We start from the raw sequence: 21512 nt of genomic DNA on the forward strand, positions 1-21512 counted from the left end.
TTTTTTTTTTCCCAAGGCTTCAAAAAGATGGCACATAAGAACTTTCAGCATTCCAGCTCAGAAACTGCCCCATTTCACCTTACTCAAAATAATGATTTTGAACAATTTTTATAGTGGTGCCCTTCTCACTGATACAGTGTCAGCATTTCCATTATAAAATCCTGTTTTCAGAGCCTGGTAACTGCCAAAATTAACTCACTACATGTGAGTTGGTATTCCACATCTTAATTTTTCTACTGATTTTTCTACCAAGCTTTAAAAACATTTTGATATTGTTAATAAAAAGAAATTATTTGGCATGAAAATCTGACTATAACAGGAAAGGTTAAAACCTTAAGTTTTATATGTTTTTTCTTTTCAGAAAAGTAAGGCTTGATTTAATGTTTGTTTGTTTGTTTTTAAAATCTGGACTTTCCCAAACCTTCCCTGCAAAAAGGTGACTTACTGGGAGAATTATTTCTAAATGATGATTGTATCCATGCGTGGACTGGGAGGTGGGGAGCATGATATTTCTTTCCGGTTTTGGTATTAGTCTATGTTCTGGTTTTGGCTGGGACAGAGTTAATTTTCTTCCTAGTAGCTGGTGCCATGCTGTGTTTTGGATTCAGGGTGAGAATACCATTGGTAACCCACTGATGCTTGAGCTGTTGCTATGTAGCACTTACCCTGAGCTGAGGACGTTTCAGTTTCCCCTGCTCCCCCAGCGAGGGGGTGCACAAGAAGCTGGGAGGGAGCGTGGCCAGGACAGGTGACCTGAACTAGCCCACGGGCTATTCCATACCATGGAGCGTCAGGCTCAGCGCATGGGCTGGGGGGGGAATTGCTGCTGGGGCATCGGTCAGCGGGTGGTGGGCAGTTGCCCAGTGCATCACTTGTCTTCTCTTGGGTTTTATCTTTCCTTGTTTTTGTTATCTTCCTTTTCATTACTATTATTATTATTATTACTATATTTCAATTATTATATTTAAATTATTAATCTGTACTTATCTTAACCCATGAGTTTTTCTTTTTTCCGATTCCCCTCCCCATCCTGCCAGAGTGGGGGGAGGAGTGAGTGAGCAGCTGCATGGTGCTTAGTTGCCAGTTAAGGTAAAATCATGACAGTCTAGTAATAGGATACATATTGCTTGTAAAAGCCAGTCTTTGACACAACATATTTTAACAGGTTTGTAAATACTGTGTTTCCCTGATGCTGTCACAGGAACCAAATTGAAGACTGTTAAACCTGAAAAATATATTTTTAACCTAAGTGCCATAATGATCAGACCCAGTCCGTTTTGACCCTGGATTCCCTTCATTGCAGTTCACCAAGTCAGCCTTTGCCACTGGTGTCCATATGAAAAGGCTTGATATCTTTGGGCACCTCCGGGTGTATGGGTATTCTCATCTCAAGGAAGGGGTTGTCCATTCCCTCCAGGGGCAAGCAGGAGTTTGGACAGATGCAGTTTTGAATCTGGCCCTGATTGGAGCTGGCATTGGACCAGAGAACCTCCACCAACCTCATCCAATCTAAATTTGCCTTGGAGACCATATCTGATCTCCAGGAGGACTGCTGCAAAATCACTGAGGGGAAAGCTGGAAATACCCAGTAGCAGGTTATCCTGCCCTGAACAGCTGGTGCTAGCCTGCTTTCTTGAAGATAAAAATTTTCATCTAAAGATGTTTAGGTTTAAATCTAATATTGACTGTCACTTCTAAACATTGTCTTATTATAATGGGAATAACCCTACATATTTTTTATCAGTAGGTATACCGTCATTCAATTTTTGTTTCTGTGTTTGTTAAGTGTGTAGCTGAAGTGTTATCCTCTGGTGTTGATTTTCATAGTCTCATTATATTTTGCGGGAAGAATGATCAGTTTTGTATTTTGTACCTAATTTCAATGTTTGTTTGTTTGTTTGTTTGTTTGTTTTTGTTAAAAAACCCAAACTCAACAGCTAATCTCCTTCCTTTTGAGTCCTCTTCAAAGGGGGCATTGTCTGTAATCTTTGTTATTAGGATGCTTGGGAACGTAGGGCCCCCTACCAAGTGGGTGAGTTATTTTTACTCCAGTTACCTGTAAAGAATGTTTTGATTCTTATTTCAGTCTCAGTCCTATTCTCTCCCTGCTCCCATTCCCCATCAGTCTTCCTATTGCAGCCAACTCTCTCTTACTTTTTGTATTCTTGCAGATCACTATTCTCAATAATGCTGTGTCATGAACAGAACAGCAAAAGGCTCCTTGCTCTGTATACTGTTGCATTCAACCTGGCATGACCTGGGAGCTGCAATTGCAAGGAAATTTTTGGCTATCCCTGAATCAAGGGCAGGGCAGACAATGTTTGTGGGATTAGGCTACTAAAATGTGGAAATTCAGTAGCTGATGATTTCTAAACTTTAAATTACCAAAGGCAGATGTCTTGAACAGATTTGAATGCATCTTAAAGAGTAAAATGTTGATCTGTAGAATAAGTTTGGCCACCTTCAGTTTTCAAGAAACTGCTTTAACCTTGCAGGCAAAGATGTGTCTACATATTAAATAAATATTAACCCATGGTGGATTTCTCTTTCATGGAATTACTCAGCCTCCTCAATCAGTGAGAACTTTAAACATCTATAAAATGCTAAAAGAGTTGATGATGGTTTATTCTTTGGGACACAGTAAGATTTTTCTGAAAAAATTTTCTAAAAAAAAAAAAAAAAAGTTGAAACACCTATTTCAAAGTTCCTTTTATTATTAAAAATTGTGGCATTGTTGAGGCAGATGATGGTAGAATTTTGGCAACTTTTATATACAAATGAGGATTGTGAGTTATAATGTTAACATTTAGCAGCTCTGTTAAGAAATGGTGCTCCTAGACAGTAAAGTGAATCCTTTTACTAGACAACCCTCAATTTGTCTGTAATTTGTTATTTTTAGGAATATTTCATCTCTAAAAAAAATGGAATTTTGTCTCTGAAAAGCTAATTTTAGGGTAATAGCTTGATCTGGGTATAGTAACTGTCTGAATTGAAATTAAATCTCAAAAGCTATTTTCTGAGTGAAAATTATTCCCCTGGTATGGAAAGACTAAAATATTAATTAGTGGACCATTGGTGAAAATGACATTTTCAGATTTGTTAAGAGAAACACCAACACTTTTCTCTTTACACAAGGATAAATACAGACTGAAATATAAATAAGCTGGGGAAATGAGATAGCCAAAAAGACAGCAATGCCATATCTAAATGCACATCTATGTTAATACTTTTAGGAAGTATGACCTTGGGCATTAACAAGGTAATTGAGAGAGAAGGTAGAAGACTAAGGGTATCTATTTTCAGTTAAAAGGTTCCTCTAAAAATCCCACCAAAGTGGATTGAAGAAAACGAAAGATGTTGATCAGATTTAGCCATGCAGTTTGTATCTATTTGACTTAGCTGTGGCAGAGTTCAAGATTAGATGTCTGTTTTAATTAGCTACTTTTAAATGAGACTAGTAAATCAGCATTATTGTGACACAGCTTAGTAGCAGTTGACTCTTAAAACTGAAAAAAACTGCTCTGACCTCTTATTAGAAATATTTGGAAAACCCCCCTGTCCTAACCCTTTTTCTTATATATTTGCATGCTTTCAGGTGCTAGTCAGAGTCAATACACATACAGGGAAAATAACTGATTAAAAAAAGTGAAAATATGTTAACTAGATAAATAGTGTTCTATTTAGTGCTGAAGACATTATCAACACTTACAATGCTTCAAACCACTAGCCAAAATGTATACTTACTTGAATTGATTCATTCTCATATCACTGCTAATTAAAGCTGTGACAGTAAAGTTTTTCAGAATCACAAACCTTACAAGCACATGAAAATTAAATTAAATGTATATTATGTGTAATGTATATTTCAGTGTATACTTGGCAGTGCCAAGTAACAGGATTTTCCTAATACCGAAGTATGTTTTATAAAACATTTTAAAATGTATTTTGTAAAGCTTTAAAATGTCAGGTTACATAGAGTAGTAAGATCTGTCATAATGAATTAAACTAGTCTATTCTAGCCTGTTATCCTCTCTCTAGCACAGCCAGAAATGAATACCTGGGGGGAGAATATAAGTCTTGGGCAAACATTCGCTAATGCTCTCTCAATCTCCTATAATATGCAAATAAGAAACTTCTTTAGCCAAAGGCGGTATCTTTGTATTTACTGAGTAAAAGGTAACCTTTGTTGGATTTCTCTTTCATGAACTTCCGCAGCTTGTTTTTCAACTAGTGTAAAATTTTAGCTTCCACATCTGGCAAACAGTCACTCTGTGAAGAACATTTTTGTTTGTTTGTTTTGAATCTGCTGCTTTCTATTTTCCTTTGATAGCAACCACCTTGTTATTGTGTTGGAGTATTTAGTCAAGCCCTTTTCCAAGTCCCTTATGATTTTACTGGCATCTCTCAAACACCATACTGTCTTCTTTTTCCTGGCCTGACCAACCGCAGCCTGCTTAGTTACCCCTTGTGCAGAAGCTGTTGCAGCTGGTGTTGGTTGAATACAAGCTTCTTTTTTTTCTTATGATGCCTGAGAAGATTAATCAGAAATCAACAAGGTCTTGATAAATTATTAAGGTATTATGGAAAACAGGATGTAATTAAATAGGGAAAAGTGCAAGATACTGAAGCTAGAATACAGACAAAGTGGGGAGCAATGATATCAGCCACTGATGTAGAAGAGGTCCTGAAGGTGATGATGCATGACCTTAACAAGTCACTGCAGTCCAGAGGTGAACACTGTGTGAACACACCTCCCTAGATATGGGATGCAAGATGTATGAAGGGAGCATGCTTTGCCTGACATCACTACGGATTTGCTCTTGTTTCATTTCAGAGGAGAGAACACGGCCACAGATAAAGACAATAGGTGAAAAAGTTGTGGTTGTTTAATGGACTAAGGGGCTGTAGATGCAAAATGGCAAAAAAGGGAAGGAACAATCTATTTTTCGTGTTTATGATGCATAAAGTAAAAAGAAAAAGGCTTAGACTACAGCAGGGAATCTTTGGGTTAGCTGTTATGGAAAACTTCCTAATAGCAGTGATGTAAAAGAGCTTGAAGAGATTGTTACATTGATTATGGAGACTACATTTTACGAGGAAGTTGTTAAAAATGTGTCAGACAAACTTAATTAGGAATAACACACGTTTCATTTTGCCCTGTCATCATCCACCAACATAAGTTATTTATCCAGTTAAATGAAATATATTTAATTCTTTGGAGATGCCATTGTAATTTAAAGGGTCTTAGAAGAAAGGAGAAACAGCAGTTTGACAAGAAAGGGGATAATGTGTGACATGTGCATAGTTATCCATAAAAATAACCATTATATGAGGTACTATATATCCCTCTGCTGTGTCTTGTCTGAATTCTGTTGCCTTGCTGTGTCAGACAGCTTCCTGTCTCATAGAGAATGCTATTGCTGATGAAATAAGTATGCAAATATGGAAGTGTGAAAACTGCTTTTTGTAAGCATTACTGTCAATATAACTGAATTTTGGCAGAGTATAAAAAATACCCAAAGACAACTAAATGCATTAATTTTAAAATATAAATGAGTGTGAACAGGCTTGTTTTTTTGTGCATTATTTATCCATGCAACAATAATTAATATGTAGCTATGCCTGAGTAGTGGCATATCAATCCAAAAAAGGTGATCCATCTTTTGGATGTGTGTACTAAAGAAAGCATGGTTAATTCACATTTACTTTAGGCTTTTTCTGTGGTTTCTAGCAGTGGTTGACACAGACAAATTAAAAATAAAGTAGATTAGGAATGCTGGTTGCAAAATTCAGTTTCACTGTAAGCAAGGGAAAGTATTTAGTCCAGAAACTGTGGATATGATCTGTATTCTTATGGAAAAAACACATTGTCTCCACTAAAAAGCTAAAAGGTAAAGAGAATGTTAGTGTGCTAAAGCTTGTGCATTATATGGAGATGTCTTACTTTATACAGATACTGGAAGAGTATTCTTCTTTAATTCTAGAATGTTGTGGAGAATTTTTAAGCAGGTGAGCGATTTAAAATGGCCTAAGATTTAATTTAGATAAGTGTAAAATAATATGCTTAAGAAATTATTATTTAGTGCAAATACAAATGACAAAATTACTTGTTTGAAGGATTTTCAAAGTAGTAGTGAATCAGAGATAGGATATGTTCTAAGGTGATGCTCTATAATGAAGTCTGTTCCTATTCTGATTTTTACAGACAGGCTGAGAGCAGATGCACATGGATACACAAACGCTCTTTCTCTGTGAGAACATGTGTGAAAACTGCTAAAGTACACATGATTTCACTGCCATCCATGGCGGGTATACCTGTATTAGGAATGTTAGTCTTTCTAAAAATCAAGTCCCCTGTATTTTCATTGCTTGCAGTATGTTGAAACTGGAGGTAAAGTAATAGCCATGTTGTATGGGTATATGTCAATATATCCTGCAATGCAGGCATGATTTACAAAGTCAATTTATTGTGCTTTAAACCTGTGATCCTTCCCACACAGGTTTGCTGTGAACACTGCTGAAATTTTCTAGTTCTTATGGTTCCTAAGTTGTTATAGCCTGTATCCAGCAGACAGTGAACAATTACCCACCACCACTATCTATTCACCAAAGATTTGTACAGATGGTTTTTGAGAAGGGATAAAATTTGGTTCCTACAGGCCCTGCATAAGTTAAGTCTTTTTCTAGCTGGTAATGAGGATAGTCAAGCCCTTTTCCATTATTCTCATTATTTTACTGGCATCTCTCACTCTTTCCTGGCTTGACCAACTGCAGTCACCTTCTTTCTGGGTTGCCTCCCCGCCTCCTTTTTTTTTCCTCTTTTTTTAAGTCTTTTTTTTTTTTAACCTAGTGTGAAAGCTCTGCAGTTCATAGGTGAGGATTATGAATTCTGTCTCTTGCAGTGCCTAATTCACAATTCTTTATTTTTACAGATATTAAGAATCAGTAAACCTTCAGAAGAAATTGTTAGTAATATATTATATAAAGTCTCTTCCTGTGGTATTTTAGCTTAATTTATTTGTGGAACTTCTTTAGGGCCTTGGACTCTCTCTGTAGATGTATGAATAAGTTACACAGCAGATAATTAGATAAAGTTTTCCTTAAAAGTAAAAAATACCTATTAGAAGCAGGAATCATTGTTCAAGTAATGAATTTCAAATTAAGTTGGCATAAAAACATCAAAGCTAATGAAGTAGGGGTAAAGCCACTCTTATTCCACAAAACAGAGAAGCAGTCAAAGGATTTTTATGGCAGACATAGAGAAAGTGCTTCAATTAAGAAAACATTGTGAGGGATCCACAGGTGGGGGATCCACTGAACGTTTACATCTGAAAGTGGGGAATGAAGCTTTTCCCTCTGTAAAGATTTCTGTTGAGTCAGACTCATGCTCTCCTCCCCAGTCTGCAGATGTTATTCTACTGTGACATTGTACATTTCACACTCCTGCAGAACTATGAAGGAGCTGGGGATCAGATTGACAAGTCCTACACAGCTCCTTTTTTTAGGAAATTGTAATATTTGCCTTTTCCTGAATAACTGTTCCATTTTAATTATTGTTTTCTATGCTACTTGACACACTTATTTTGTTACTCTCATGTGGTCATGGAGATGTGTGCCCATCTATTTTTGCTGGTTTTATCTTGCACCTCCAACTGTCATATATAAAACTAACTGATTGGAACCACTCTGTTGGTCAGCCAAGCTCTGTTTATAAACCACACTGATGGCAGAAAAGATGACCTATTCACTCTGTGTGTCAAAATCAGTCAAAGGAAGAGTTGAAGAAATAGATCTTTCCTCTGCTGATTTGTAAGCAAGATTCTAAGGTGAATCAGACTGAATAGGATGCAGTGCTGTAGGATTGCTCTGTGGTTGTGCTAAGGTAGTTCTCAGGATTCCCAGGTAGGTTTAAAGACCTGCAGACTGTTTTATGCTGTAGTTTTCACATACAAGTGCTTGCCTTTGAGAACTGAATGCCAATTAGAAGCAAATTTCCTATGACTGTAGTGGTACTTTACTGGAAAAAGTGCACTGTGCTCATTAACTGTTTAGTGGAATTTATGTTGTATTATTTCAGAATAATTTCAGCATGGTGAATTAAGGGTATAAAGCCTAAATAATGTGATTCCTTAGCATCGAGTTTAGGAAATTCTTTACTTCATGCCCATGTAGTTCAGTGAATTTTCCAATTGAATGATGTTTTTTCAAAACCAAAATATATTCAGGATAAAAAAGATAGTAATGGTTCTTGTCATAGCTTGAGAGTATATATGTGTAAATGGCAGCACCTCATTATTGTAATGACATCCAAAGAAGGGCAAAAAACAGAAAGAGGATGTGAAGATTATTTGAATCACCTTGAAGAGTAGTTAAGGAATTTAGTATATATAGCTTGGCAAAAACCACACCAAGATGTTAGGATATCATAAAAATCTACAAACATTTGGAAGATGATTATGTATAGTGGTTGAAGAGCAAAGCAAAGAATAATTATTTGAAAATAAATAGGAAGTGATACATTAGACTGAATTTGTATGTGAATCTAAAATGGCATGAAGTTTGTTGACTTGATCTGTCTTTGACAGACAAGCAGAAGAGTAAATAATGTTAGAGTAATTCTGGTTCCCACCATTTCTCTTTACCTTCAAGAGTGTGGGTGCTTAGGTGAGAAATGATCTTCTGTCCCTGTCATCTTCTTTCCCTTGATCCATCCTTCCCTACCCTCTGCTATCCCTTTCTCCCTGTCTCCCTCCATCCCTTCCTCCTTCCTGTGTTCTCCCTTCTACTTGTTCTCTCCACTACCCCTCCTACCCCAGCGATCTTCTGTCTTGTGGTGGGCTTGATACAAGAGCAGATTTCCTAAGATGCAGCAAGAGAACCTCACAAAGATGCAGCTAACTGAATACAAATGTTGGTTTGAAGAAACAGTTTTACTTATTCTCTCACAGTCAAATCAAGAAATCCTATGCAATAGTGTCCTTCCCCATCTAAGCGTAGAAACAAAAATTAGAAACAGTACAAGCTGAAGCTCCCAGTCAGTGCTGCAATAGCAACTTCCTTATATTCCATTTTTCTACTTTATATGCTGAAACTACTGGTTCCTGGTTACTCCCTTTTGAATACCTGAAGGAATTGGTATTCTGAGCCTTTGTTTTCCTGATTTATTAGACTATTTACTATTATAAAGTGCAATGTGATCTGGAACATGTTAGATCCCATCCCAAGACTTGTGGTTAAAGTAACAAACCCAATTTCTCTTCTTCACAACTCTACATTGATATTAAGTAGTTAAAAGGGTACTCTCTATGAGGATGGGTTACCTGTTCTCCATGGTTTTGGTAGGTAAGGCAAAATGTTATGTGCTTATATTGCAAAGAAGTTTCAGTTGTCACAAAGAGGTCTTTTTTTTTTAGTTAGGAAAGGTCTTTCTCATAGGAAATGTAATAAAGCATTCAATTAGATTTCTGGCAGACATTAATAATTTCATTATTAGAGGCTCTAAGATGAGATCGGACTGGAGCATTACATAACAGTTCTTTGGGTTTTTGCTGCTTGTTTGGTTGTTTTTTTCCCCTGCAAAAGCAACTTAAATTTAGACGTTCAGGAGACAAGCTTGCTGAGTAGATATACAGGCAAAAGTTATCTTGACTTTATTCTGTGCACTTGCTTCTTTGTAGAGACCAGAAAAATGGAGACATGAAATATAACTAACATTGAAAACACTCTCTCATCTGTTACTGAAGGAACAATGAAAAGCATGAACAAAAATGGAAAAGAATAGACTCAGAAAAGGAGTAGGCTGAAGAGAGGGAGAGAAGGTTTGGAAAGTAGAAAAGCCTGCATATCTATTCAAAGGCACAGTTTTAAGTAGAGGTAGGAAAAGCCCTTTTTGGCATATTATCTGGGAACCACTGAAATATACCTTGATGAGTTCCCTGAAAGCAGGTGGATTTTGGAGTTGTTCTGAAGATTATGGAAGTGAAGATGTACTGCAGCAAAGGGAAATTTTTTTGGGAAAAAAAAAAATAAGATAACCTGCCCCATATTCTGGTAGGTTTATAAATTTGAGAACTGTCAGGAACAAGCAGGTTTTCAAAGTATTTGAGTTGGATCAGTGGCTTGTGAGTCAGTTTTTCAGTAACTTCTATTAAACTAATTGTGTGTCCTTTTACTTTGTTTTACCTTGGTAATTTGTATGGCAATTCCAGCCTTTCTGTGGTAGTTCTGATTAAATGCCTTTTTATTTGGTATCTCTTTCAGAGTGACTCTGGCACTTTATTTATGAGTAATACTTAAAATTTATTTTTCTTTAGCTCATTTGAATTGTTTATCTTGTTACTGTATTCTTGTAATTTTTTTTTTTTTGTAAGGAAATGCAATGCTTTTAAATGGCAGTTTGTAATCTAGTAATTAATTACGTTGGCAATTTAGATATCCTTAAGATCAGCTGAAAAAAACTGATTTGTAACCAGTCAATAAAGCTCACTTTTTTCTACACTATTTTTATTTTTAGGAATGTTGTCTCTGCAATTTGAGAGGTGGTGCATTGAAGAGAACTACTGACAAGAAGTAAGTAATGTATACTTCGGAATTTTATGTGCTTGTTTTAAACATTATTCCCAATCCATTCTCATGTACAAAGTATTTGTAAACCTAATTACTTGACAGTGTTCCTTTAAGTTGAATTGTTGCAGAACTAAAATTACTTCTATTGAAAGGTGCCACTGGCATTTTGTGAAATAGTTAGATGTTAAAATGTACATTTGTTTTAGTATTTGCACACATATACTTGTTCCGAATTTTATTTTGCTGGCCTTTGTATAAAGAAAATAAATGAGAGCTCGTTTGTCATTGTTTGCATGGGCAAGTCTTATCAAACAGCAAAGTATATTTTCTTTTTGGTCCTGGAAATTTATCATTACAGAATTAATACAATACCTTTGAACTTCTAGAAACAGTTTTTTTTATTAATTAATTTGAATCATAATGAAATAATTTTAGATTTTGAAGTGTGCTTTTTTTTAAATATATTTCTATCAGACACTGTCAAAGATAGTATTGTTGCTGACATCATGCTATTAACAGCATCAGTATTTTTCTCTGTACTTGAAAGAACACTATAGCAAGTAACTCAAAGATGAAATGGAAAATACTGCAGCTTAATATTTTTTTAAAGCCCAACAGTGGAACAGTTTTATGCATTGTGAATCTTCTTATAATTAATTAAATTGTTTTAATAACTTAGCAATATCAATTAGATCTTTTTCTTTAACACTTTGGAATGCAGTGGTAAGAGATGATCTAGCTGCAACATTCTTTTCCACTTACCAGGCAAAAAGTTATTTACCAGTGATTTGCAATTGGTTGCATTACCCTTGTAAATTGTCCAGTTAAGATTTTATGTAAAATTCACAGGCCAGATCTTACCTTCAGTAAGTATTAATGTTGTAACCATTTTAATGGAGGATTTAAACAACATGTGAAAATTCTCATCTGCTTTTTAGTTCCTTTTTAAACTCCCCTAAATTTGCTACTTGCTTTTCTCACACACATACACACAAAAAAAAAAAGTAACAAAAACAACAACAAAAAAACACACAAACCAAAACAGACAAGAAAAAAGTGTCAACTTGGTACAATTCAGCATGTCCTTTTGGTATTTCCTGATGGTATTAAGGTGGTTTAAACCCCGCTGACAGCCAAAGATCACTCAGCTGCTCACTCACCCTCCCCCACACCCAGGGAATGGGGGAAAGAATTGGAGGGGTAGAGATGAGGATACTCATAGGTTAAGATAAAAACAATTTATTAATTGAAGTAAAAGAAAATTAAAATAATAATGATAATAATAATAGTAATAACAGAAAATACAGATGAGTAATGCGCAATGTGGTTGCTCACCACCCGCCAATGGATGCACAGCCCATTCCTTGTTAGTGATCTCAGAGAAGAGAAAATCCTGAAACCCCAATCCCAAAAGTGAAAATGAGCTTCCTGGTCAACCCATATCTATATACTGAGCATGATGTTGCATAATGTTACATGATATGGAATATTCCATTGGCCAATTTGGACCTGTTGCTCTGGCTTTGTTCCCTCCCAGCTTCTTGTGCACCTGCACATGGGCATGACATGGGGAGTTGAAAAGGCCGTGATCTCTTTGCAACAGCTAAAAACATCAGTGCATTATCAACACTCTTCTCATACCAAATCCCCTGCTGAATCCAAAACACAGCACTATTCTAGCGAGGAAGAAGAAAAAATTAGCTCTACCTCAGCCAAAACCAGGATATGAAATATGGTGTGGTATATCTTTGAAAATACAAACATCTTTCTTATAGATCAATTAAAATGTTTTAGAAATGTTTTGTAAGATTTATTAATAGAAAAAAATCCACAGGTGTTTGCAGAAAGTGCCTTTCTCTGCATATCTATGCTTAAAGTGTTTATTTTTCCATTATATCCCTCTGTAGATTACTGTTACGGATTTATGAAACGAGAGTTCTGTAAAAGTAGTTCAACCATTGTTTTTCTGTTTTCATGATAACTTACAGCTGCTACATATTGTTGAGTCTTTCATCTATCTTTAAGCACTAGCTACCATTCCAAATTTTTGAGGGTTTTTGGAAGAGTATGCTTCAGTTATCTTATTTTTCTCCATTAAGTCTAAGATCCAACTTGTACATTCCCTTCCCTCCTTCTTTCCCTCTCACATATTGATTAAGGATATAGGATGAGCATCACTTAGATTTAAAAGCTAATGAATCAAATGGTGGTGATGGGGTAACAATTTGCTATATAAGAGAGCTGAGATTCCTTCTTTTCAGCAGAACACAGAAATTGTTTTGAATCCTCCTAGATTGAGAGATGAGAGAGTATAAAGGTTTGAGTGAAGATTTACTGAAGAGGCATTTTATTTATATCATTTCTGTCCCATAAAACTTAGATGGTTAGACAGTGTAGTTTTGCAGATAGGCAGGCAGCAATGAAAAGGGTGCCATTAAAAATTAACAGGTCTCAAAGCAAGGCTTTTTTCTTTAAGTTCAAACAAAACAAAACTGTTACCATAATGTAATTATAGATCTACAAGCTTTATCTGCTTTTATTTGGGCTGAACTGTATAACTTGCTAATTGATATGTTATCTTTACATGCGGTTCTCATTTCACACTTTAGGCAGAACAATGTTAAAGTCACATGGCAGTTTGTTTAGTCCCTATGTGTCGTTCTACATGAGCAAAGCTGATCATATAATGTGATTCTCTGAAGATCTGCAGAAAGTAGAGTGAGGCAAGCATCCAGGGCTTACAAAAAAGAGCAAATGGGGTAATGAGAAGTACAGTGAATGGCAGGAAATATAAGTCAAAGAATGGAAATGTTTCCCTTTCAGATTTACTAGTTGTCTACCCCGAAAAAAGATTTTAGAAGTAGTCTCAGGCTTGGTTAATAAAAATGTCATTAGCTTCTCTTTTACTTCATATAATATGCACTTTCAATATTAATTCCAGACTTTTTTTTTAGTTTCATTTTAACCTTTCTTATTTTGAGATTTGAGGGATATAGCAGTTCTTACTGATGAGTATAGGAAGCACGTAGCATCATCTGACAAGCTTCCTGAAGTTGCACTGAAGTTTTGCATGTTTACTGGTCCTCAGCACTTGACGGGTGCTTTTACCACTAAAGGGGATCCAGTTCATGTTGGGAATTACAGCGATAGCCTGATTGGTTTGCTGCTTCTGTGCCTTTGTGTCTGTAAATAGAAGGTCTTGATGGTTTACTTTGTTTTACACTTTGATAGATGTATGACTGACCGTGGTCATGTGTGTTGCCTAAGAATAGTTACTCAGGCCTGAGTAATGTTAATCCAAAATGCTGTAGGTGATCAATTGCACACAAGTCAAATAGCGTGGTCTTTATATACGTGCCTGGATAGCACAACTACAAAACCTTGGCACTTAATAAATTGAATATGAAAGATGCTTAAAAAAAGGTCACAATAAAACCCTGTCTGAAATTGTATTTTCATAAAGTGATAGTGTTGTAAGGTTTGTTAAGTATGCTTCAAAGACTCTTAGGAAATCTTAATATGGAAGAGTGTAGAGATGGTTGCCTTTTAAAAAAAGAGAAGCCCCACAGGAACTAACAAAACATCTTAATCATTTGTACTTCAATGGGGATTTTTTGGTGGTATTCTTGACTTGCCACTTTTCACAGGTGGGCACATGTAATATGTGCAATTGCCATCCCAGAAGTTAGATTTGGTAATGTCACGGAACGTACACTGATAGACACTAGCAGAGTACCTTTGGAAAGATTGAAATTGGTGAGTAGTATATTCATATATGCTTCATATATGCTTTTTTATTAAGATGTTCCAATATTTGAAATGTTTTAAAAATCTGAATTGTGATGATTATTGACAGGAACAGAGCAATAAACTATGTTTAAGGTACTTAATAAATAACTGGAGTTTTATCAAGATGGGCTTTTTGTCATTCATTAACACTGTTAACAGCCTTTGATATTTTATTAAAAGAAGCTCAGACCTACCCTTCCCCAAAAGAAGAAAAACAGACTTGACCAATGTCAACTGAAAGTTTCTGTTCTGGAACTGTACTGGTAATGAAAGTGTTGAAACCCAAACAGACTGGGATTATCATACAGTACATGTTTGTGAGGTCTTTTTAATATGTATGTTTGCCTCAAGGAACTCTTTATGAAGGTAAAAGAATGTGTGATGTGTTTGTTACATGGTATCTTCACCATCTGGGTGTTGAAAAATATGCACAAAACAGATCACACATTATATTGGATGGAAAAAATGATGTTTCCTGAGGAATTTCAAAAGCTGATGGAAACCATAAATAAAAGTGCATCAGCTAGTAGGAGTTGCACCCTGTGTTACATCTAGAATAACAGTGTCATTCGAGGAGGTCGATGTACGCAAGCAGAGTACTTTCCTTGCTGTGTTACATGAGAATTACTTAATTTGTCAGCGTGTGCATCACTGTGATGTCGTCTGATAGAAAGTGATTAGCAGCCCATTCAAAATCTTAAGGAAAAGATACTATCAGTTTTCTGGATCTGTCCCACGCTATTTCCAGAGTGGTTCTTGGTCTACGTGACCTTGTACTTGCTCACTTTGAACTATAGTCTTTTCATTGCATTTTCATTTCAATTCATTCATTACTTTCTGTGGTTTGTAGCTGTATTTCTAAATGTGTAGATGCAACTTTGTGGTTTAAATTGATAGCCTGTCATTCAAATGGTAATCCATTCTAATTTTTTTATTCAAAAGTTTAAATTTTTTTCACATGTCCTTTTAAAAATAACATAAAACAAATTTCTAAAGACTAAATATAGTTTATTATAAAAAAAGGTTCTTCGTAATCTGAAAACAAAACCAGTAAAAGCACTGAGAATTAATTTAATATGTTAATTCTTATGTTGGGGGGATCTTAAACAGTCACAGATATATTCCTGGTTGGAAATTGTTAATTCAGGGTTTGAAAACATAGAAATGTTTAGCTTATCAGATGTTGAAATTAATTCTCTGGACTGTTCAGGACTTGAGCTGTATAAGAGTAACAGAAGCTTTTTGGAGAATGCTTGAATTAATTTTAAACTATTGATTATGAAGGTATGGAACCAAAATTCGTGAAGTTAAATGATTGTTGTGGTTTAGGCCTGATTTGCAGCCAACCACAATGCAGCAGCTCTCTCTCCCTTCCCCTCCGGCAATGAGAAGGGACAGAGAGCCAGGCTTGGGGTTCGAGATAGGACTGGGATGGGGAAAAATCCCCCTTTTATGATCACGAGCAAAAGGCAGACTCGTTAGGGGAAGAAAAAAAGAACATACATTTATTACAGACACTAACAACACATAACAGAGTAGGACAGTGAGAAGCATTGCCACATCTTGAGAACACCTTCCCCCCACCCCTCCCTTCTTCTCGGGCTCATCTCTGCTCCCGATATCTCTACCTCCTCCCCCAGTAGTGCAGGGGCAGGGAATGGGGGGTGCAGTCAGCTCTGCCACTTTCTTCATCTTCGGTGAGGGGAGTGTCCGAAACTTGTTCCTCCTGCTCCATCGTGGTCCCCCTCTCACAGGAGACAGTCCTCCACAAACTTTCTCCGACATGAATTCCTCTTATGGGCCGCAGCGTTCCCCACACTGCTCTGTCATGGGTCACTAACTTCCTCCGACTGGATTCTCTCCCACGGCTGCAGCCCTTCCCGAGCTGCTCTGGCGTGGGACACCCCCGCATGCTGCAATCCTCCCAGCGCTGAATTACAGCAGCGGGGCTGCCTTTTCCCATGAGACCCCGGCCTTCTTCGGGCACAGAACCTTGATCATCTGAGCAGAAGCCACAGGCCACAAATCAATGTCTGCTCCACCATAGATCTTCAGGGGGGGCTGCCCTGCCGTCTCACCACAGGATACAGGGGGGTCTCTGCTCCAGCACACCTCCTCCCTCCTTTCTTCCTCCGTTCCTCCACTGACCTTGGTGTTCACGCAGCTGCAGCAACTCTTCCTCACAAGTCCCACTGCCCGTCACCACGTCCCTTCTTAAATACGTTATTGCAGAGGCGCAGCTGATTGGCTCAATTTCCCAAACAGAAGTGGAGCTGACTTGGAGGTGGGGGAGCTTCGAGAAGCTTCTCACAAGGGGCCTCCCCGATAGCCCCCTCCCCTGCCACCAAAAAACTCCACCACTCACTCAACCCAGTACAATGATTTACAATTCCTGGCTAATTTGTGCTGAATATGAAGTAGTTATGTTAATCAGTTTATTTACAGCTGAGAGCTTATTATTCTATTTTTTCCTTCAGTTTATAGAAGACTGCTTATAGTCCTTAGTGCTTTTTTAGTTCTTGAAGGCACCTTCAATGTAAAATGACACTGGAGCACCACAGATTGTAATAAGCTGTATATACCCCTTTGGGTTCCTGTGAGTCCCTGAATGTTTAGGAATATAGTACTTGCTTTCCTTAATGCTGTTTTTTAAAGTAAAAGAGTTTGTGTATTTCAGTGGAATGAATGTTGTTATGAAGGAACTCAGCTGAATACAATAAAAATGAGAGGCAGGGTGCTTTATAACAGCCATAAATGTAGTATTGCTTCAGGTAGTGGAGAGCTTTACTGTGAGGGAAGGAAGCACTATAATCCTGGTTTGGATCATTAAACCTTATTTTTCCAAGACTTAGTTTCTGACATTGAATTTATAATGAAATAGCTAGGCTTGTACTAATTTAAGGGAAGTAGGCAGTTTGACCATTTCAAAATGCTCTATAATGATTTAATGTCAATAGACCAATAAAATGCTGCTCCTTCGGTAAAAGAGCAGAGAAAAATCTGCTCTAAAACCACCATCAGTTTGTCTGCTTTTAAATTTTGGCTTTTGTTGAAAATAAGTTGCTGTACTTGATGGTTTTACTCTACTAAGTTTCACAGTGAATACCCTAGCTAAACTAAGTCTCCTGAATAACATTGTAGTATTCTGTATTTTATAATAAAAAAAAAAAAAAAAAAAAAAGGGATTACATGCATAGTTTATATTTTCTCTAAAACCTTGTGTTCATTAGGTACTTTTTGTAAACTGTTTCTCTTGTTTCCTGATACATGGGCTTCCTAATTGTCTAAAGATGTTGCTGTCAATAACATACGTATATATGCCACATCAAATGTTATCCTTACGTTAGTCTTCACTTCCTGACTGTTCATGCTACAGAAAAACAATTATGCTCTCATACCCACTGCCATTGCATTCTTTGCCTCGGGGGAACCCCAGGAATTATATCCAAATTAATTCTCTTCCTTTCTCTATGAATTCCTGTCCTTTCTTTACCCCACTTGGCCCCACTTCCATCCTTATCTTTCATTTCCCTCCATTATCATATATGCTATACTTTGGAGCAAACAGCTGATACCATCTGTCTTGCTGCTAATTTCTGTAAAAGCATACTGAATGATTCACACTTTGACATTAGCTCTGGGAATCTGTGAGCAATTGATTTGGGATGGTTTTCCCCTTTGAAATTGTAGGGATCACCAATGCTGCTCTTCAGCAGACAGTTCCTGCTTCACAGATACCATATTTGTTAGTTTAAGTGTATCCTTGTTCATCAGTCTCCATTATTCAGAGTGTTCATTTATAAGCAGGGGCAAGTTTTGTACACTGTTGATATTGAGCCTTCATAAGCAATACATTTTTTAAAAAATGCATTTTTGGGCCTTTCTTTATAGTATTCTTTATATTAAAGCATGAGATAACTAATAAATGTGGGGTATCCTACTATGTCATCTCTCCTTTACAAAATTTGGGATGTGTTTTGTTGAATTTTTTTAAATGAGCAAAAAATAATAGAAAACAAATATAAAATGATAGATTACATTCTAGCATGCAGCCATTTCTCTTTCTATCCCCATCTTCTGCCTTTTCTCCCGCCCCTCCTTCTTTCCTCCTCCCCCCATTCACATCTCTCTTTCTGAAGTAGTAAGAACCCTAAATAAGCAAAACATCTACTATTTTCAGAGATCTGTAGAGGCTGAGATGACATTTTCTTTAATGTAACATCTACAAATTAATGTAAAAGGAAATAAAAAGTGTTTTGTTTTTGACAAATTAAATAACATCTGTGCAAACATGAACATATTGGTAGGCTGTTTTTTATTGCTTAGCTAGTATGTATACTGACTGCTGTTAAATAGTTGTAGTTCACTAGACATTCTGGGTTGGAAACAGTGTGTTTCCTGTCAATCTTTCCATTATTAAATATTCAGCATACAGTCATTTTTTTCCCGAGTAAAAATCAATATTTGTATTATGCTTACAGTAGGTCATAGCTTTAAAAATGTTTTATGCAGCTGTTAGCAAGTTAGTGGGGTTTTTTTAGAATTCCAAAATGTTTTCATATTTCCCTAACTTTTTTCAGTGGGTTAAGTGCCATGTTCTATCATTGCTGAAAATTTACATGACAGTGAAATATTCATTAAAAATTAATTATCTTAAAAATTATTCTTTAATGCTAGTGGATGATAACAGTCTAAATCAATATTAATTAGATAATTTTGTTGCTTTGTCTTTCATAGGAGAATGTGAAAGAAAATAATGTGATACATCCTGTATTGAAATGAAGTAGGTTGTATCATCACTTTTAGGCATGTACACCCATGATATTGATGCACTCTAGCTGACATTTAATTTGAAAGCAAAAGGCCTCCCAAACAATCTCAGTATAGAGACTTCCCACAGAGACTCTATAACCTGTAGTTTCACCACTCTTCCTCTCTGTGACTATACTTTTTCTCTTTTTTTTGAAACATGTGAATGGGAAAATGAGACTGTCCTGGTCTCTTATCAGTCAGGCTTCCTTCCTATATTTTAGATTCAGTCTGGATGGTCACATCCATCAGACACGTTGAGTTCCAGTAGCCATGTGGAATGACAATTTGTGATTATCAAGACAGGGAATGTATGTTGAATTGAGATGTTTATGCATGGGTTCTAAAATTAAATGACTGGAGGTATATACCTTACCATATCACACATTTAAAAATGTTATTTTACATAAACTACAGTATTCTAGTTGCTTTTCAGACACAATTCAGATTATGTCTGTTCCAGTGGTCTCCAAGTTTAACAGACAGATATATGAGCAAGTGTGAAAAGACAGGAAATACACAAATGCTAACCTAAATACTTCACAGTGAAAATGTTAGTAGCAGATAAAAGGGAGGCAAAGTTGGTGACAAATGACGGTGTGGAGGGGGACCACGTGAAATTTGTCTAAACATATATGCAGACTTTCAACTGGTGACAATTTGGAACAAGTGTATGATTTGGAGGAGAGTTTATGCCATGAATGAGTGTGGTGTCAGCTTCCTTCCCAACAGTTTAACATCATCTAACAGTTTACCCAAAGCAGATATAGCTTAGGTTTCTAGCTGAGTTTAGCTTTATTTTATTTATTTATTGATTTTACTTTTGCCTTGTTCCACTTATCCTTAAGCCTCCATGAGAAGCTTGGGTGTAAACTCCTGCTTTTGAGAACCTATTTTCCTTGACTGTTTATATTTATGAAGGCTTTGGGTCATAGAAAACAGACTGTGGATTCCTGCATGTGTCAAAGTCAACGATAAAACTTGATTTTACTTTGGGAAGGGAAAAGCTTTTCCCCAAGTATCTAGATAGTTTCTGCTTTCAAAAGAGTGTTAATTACTCAGCTCTAATTATAAATATGAGCTATAGCTGCAAGAAAAAGTCTCTGGAGGTGAAAAATTCAGACTGACCTCTCAAACATAAACTCGGCCTTTAAAAGAAAGAATAGGTACTCTTTGTCTGTTATTCTATTTTAATAAAACACAGGACTTAAAAATAGAATTAAATAAAAGCACTTACTATTATGTGGCCAAGGAATCCAAATAACAGGAATATTGAGCCTAGTGTCATTTATGCTTGTCAAACATGTGACTTATAATGAACAGTAGTTGTTGTGAATGACAATGTTTAAATGTTTCTTCTGTTACAAAATAAACATGTAATAATTAGAATCTGTTCCTAAACCTTTATAATTAATATGTCAAATCTAAATTCATATTTTGCATAGAATACATATCAACTCAATAGCAAAGTACATTATCTGCTTTTAATATTTTCAATATTTTTAAATGCTTGAGCATTGGATTGACTGTTCTTACTGTCAGTCACTGCAATGCTGTACTGAAGCATGCACGTAAGATTATTTTGTTTCTTTATCTGTAGAGTTTCCTATTATTTTTACATTTGAAATCCTATTTCTCCAACAAAATAGAGGTAGAAAATGAGTTTTGGAATAGCTGAAGTTGCCCTGAAGCTTTTGATGACCTCAAATTTGTATTTGACAAGTGAACCGAGTATAAGCACAAGTGTACTCTGAGTGAGGAACATTATTTTGAAAAGAAATTTACACTGTGATGATGACTGATCTACAAGCCTTTCAGTATCTGGCTGAAGCCATAAAGTTCTTTTAAGAAGCCTATACACTTTAAAATTTGCACCTGAAGGCAAATAATAGTGAGCTTGAAAGCCAAAGATTATAGTTTTGAAAGGTACATCAATTCTGAAAATACAGAGGTTTGTCTGTGGTATGCCACTGAAGAATGGAATTAAAGAGAAAATGTGTATGAGTTTTTAAAGGAACGAGCAAATATTCTCCTGCCTGTCATTCTATTTTAATGATGTATGAATCCTAAAAAAGGATTAAAGGCATTTGAGGACACTGCTCATCTTCTGTGTTCTAATTTGTAATGAAATTCATTTGTTAAACTACAGTGGGGTAGTAGAACTATTGCAGCTGTGTTTGTGAAAGAGGAAAGAAACACTTGCAGTGATGTATACCAGTGTTGCTATGCATTGATGGTAATACAAAGAGGTATCGATTACTTTTCAACATTTCCAAAAATACTGCTGGAAGGACAGTTGAGGGGAATTGCTATACCATACATTTAATTCACACATTAACTCACTGAAC

The 21512-nt window shown here is 36.2% G+C and overlaps 1 protein-coding gene across 4 annotated transcripts in view; it reads left to right on the forward strand.

Moving 5' to 3' along the window:
• KDM4C (lysine demethylase 4C) overlaps window positions 1-21512 on the forward strand; it is a 260274-nt gene that overhangs the window by 166652 nt on the left and 72110 nt on the right. For 3 of the 4 annotated variants that reach the window (XR_004408717.2, XM_033003740.2, XM_033003742.2), the window contains 2 exons: window positions 10514-10569; window positions 14214-14322. Coding sequence is in view for 3 of the 4 variants with exons in the window: in XM_033003740.2 (XP_032859631.1) it covers window positions 10514-10569; window positions 14214-14322 (165 nt within the window). In the remaining variant the exon portion in view is untranslated. The remainder of the gene's footprint in view (window positions 1-10513; window positions 10570-14213; window positions 14323-21512) is intronic. The other variant, XM_033003743.2, reaches the window with a different exon arrangement.

Source organism: Tyto alba, unplaced genomic scaffold, assembly GCF_018691265.1.
Source record: "Tyto alba isolate M040663 unplaced genomic scaffold, T.alba_DEE_v4.0 Super-Scaffold_42, whole genome shotgun sequence".
Taxonomy (NCBI): domain Eukaryota; kingdom Metazoa; phylum Chordata; class Aves; order Strigiformes; family Tytonidae; genus Tyto; species Tyto alba.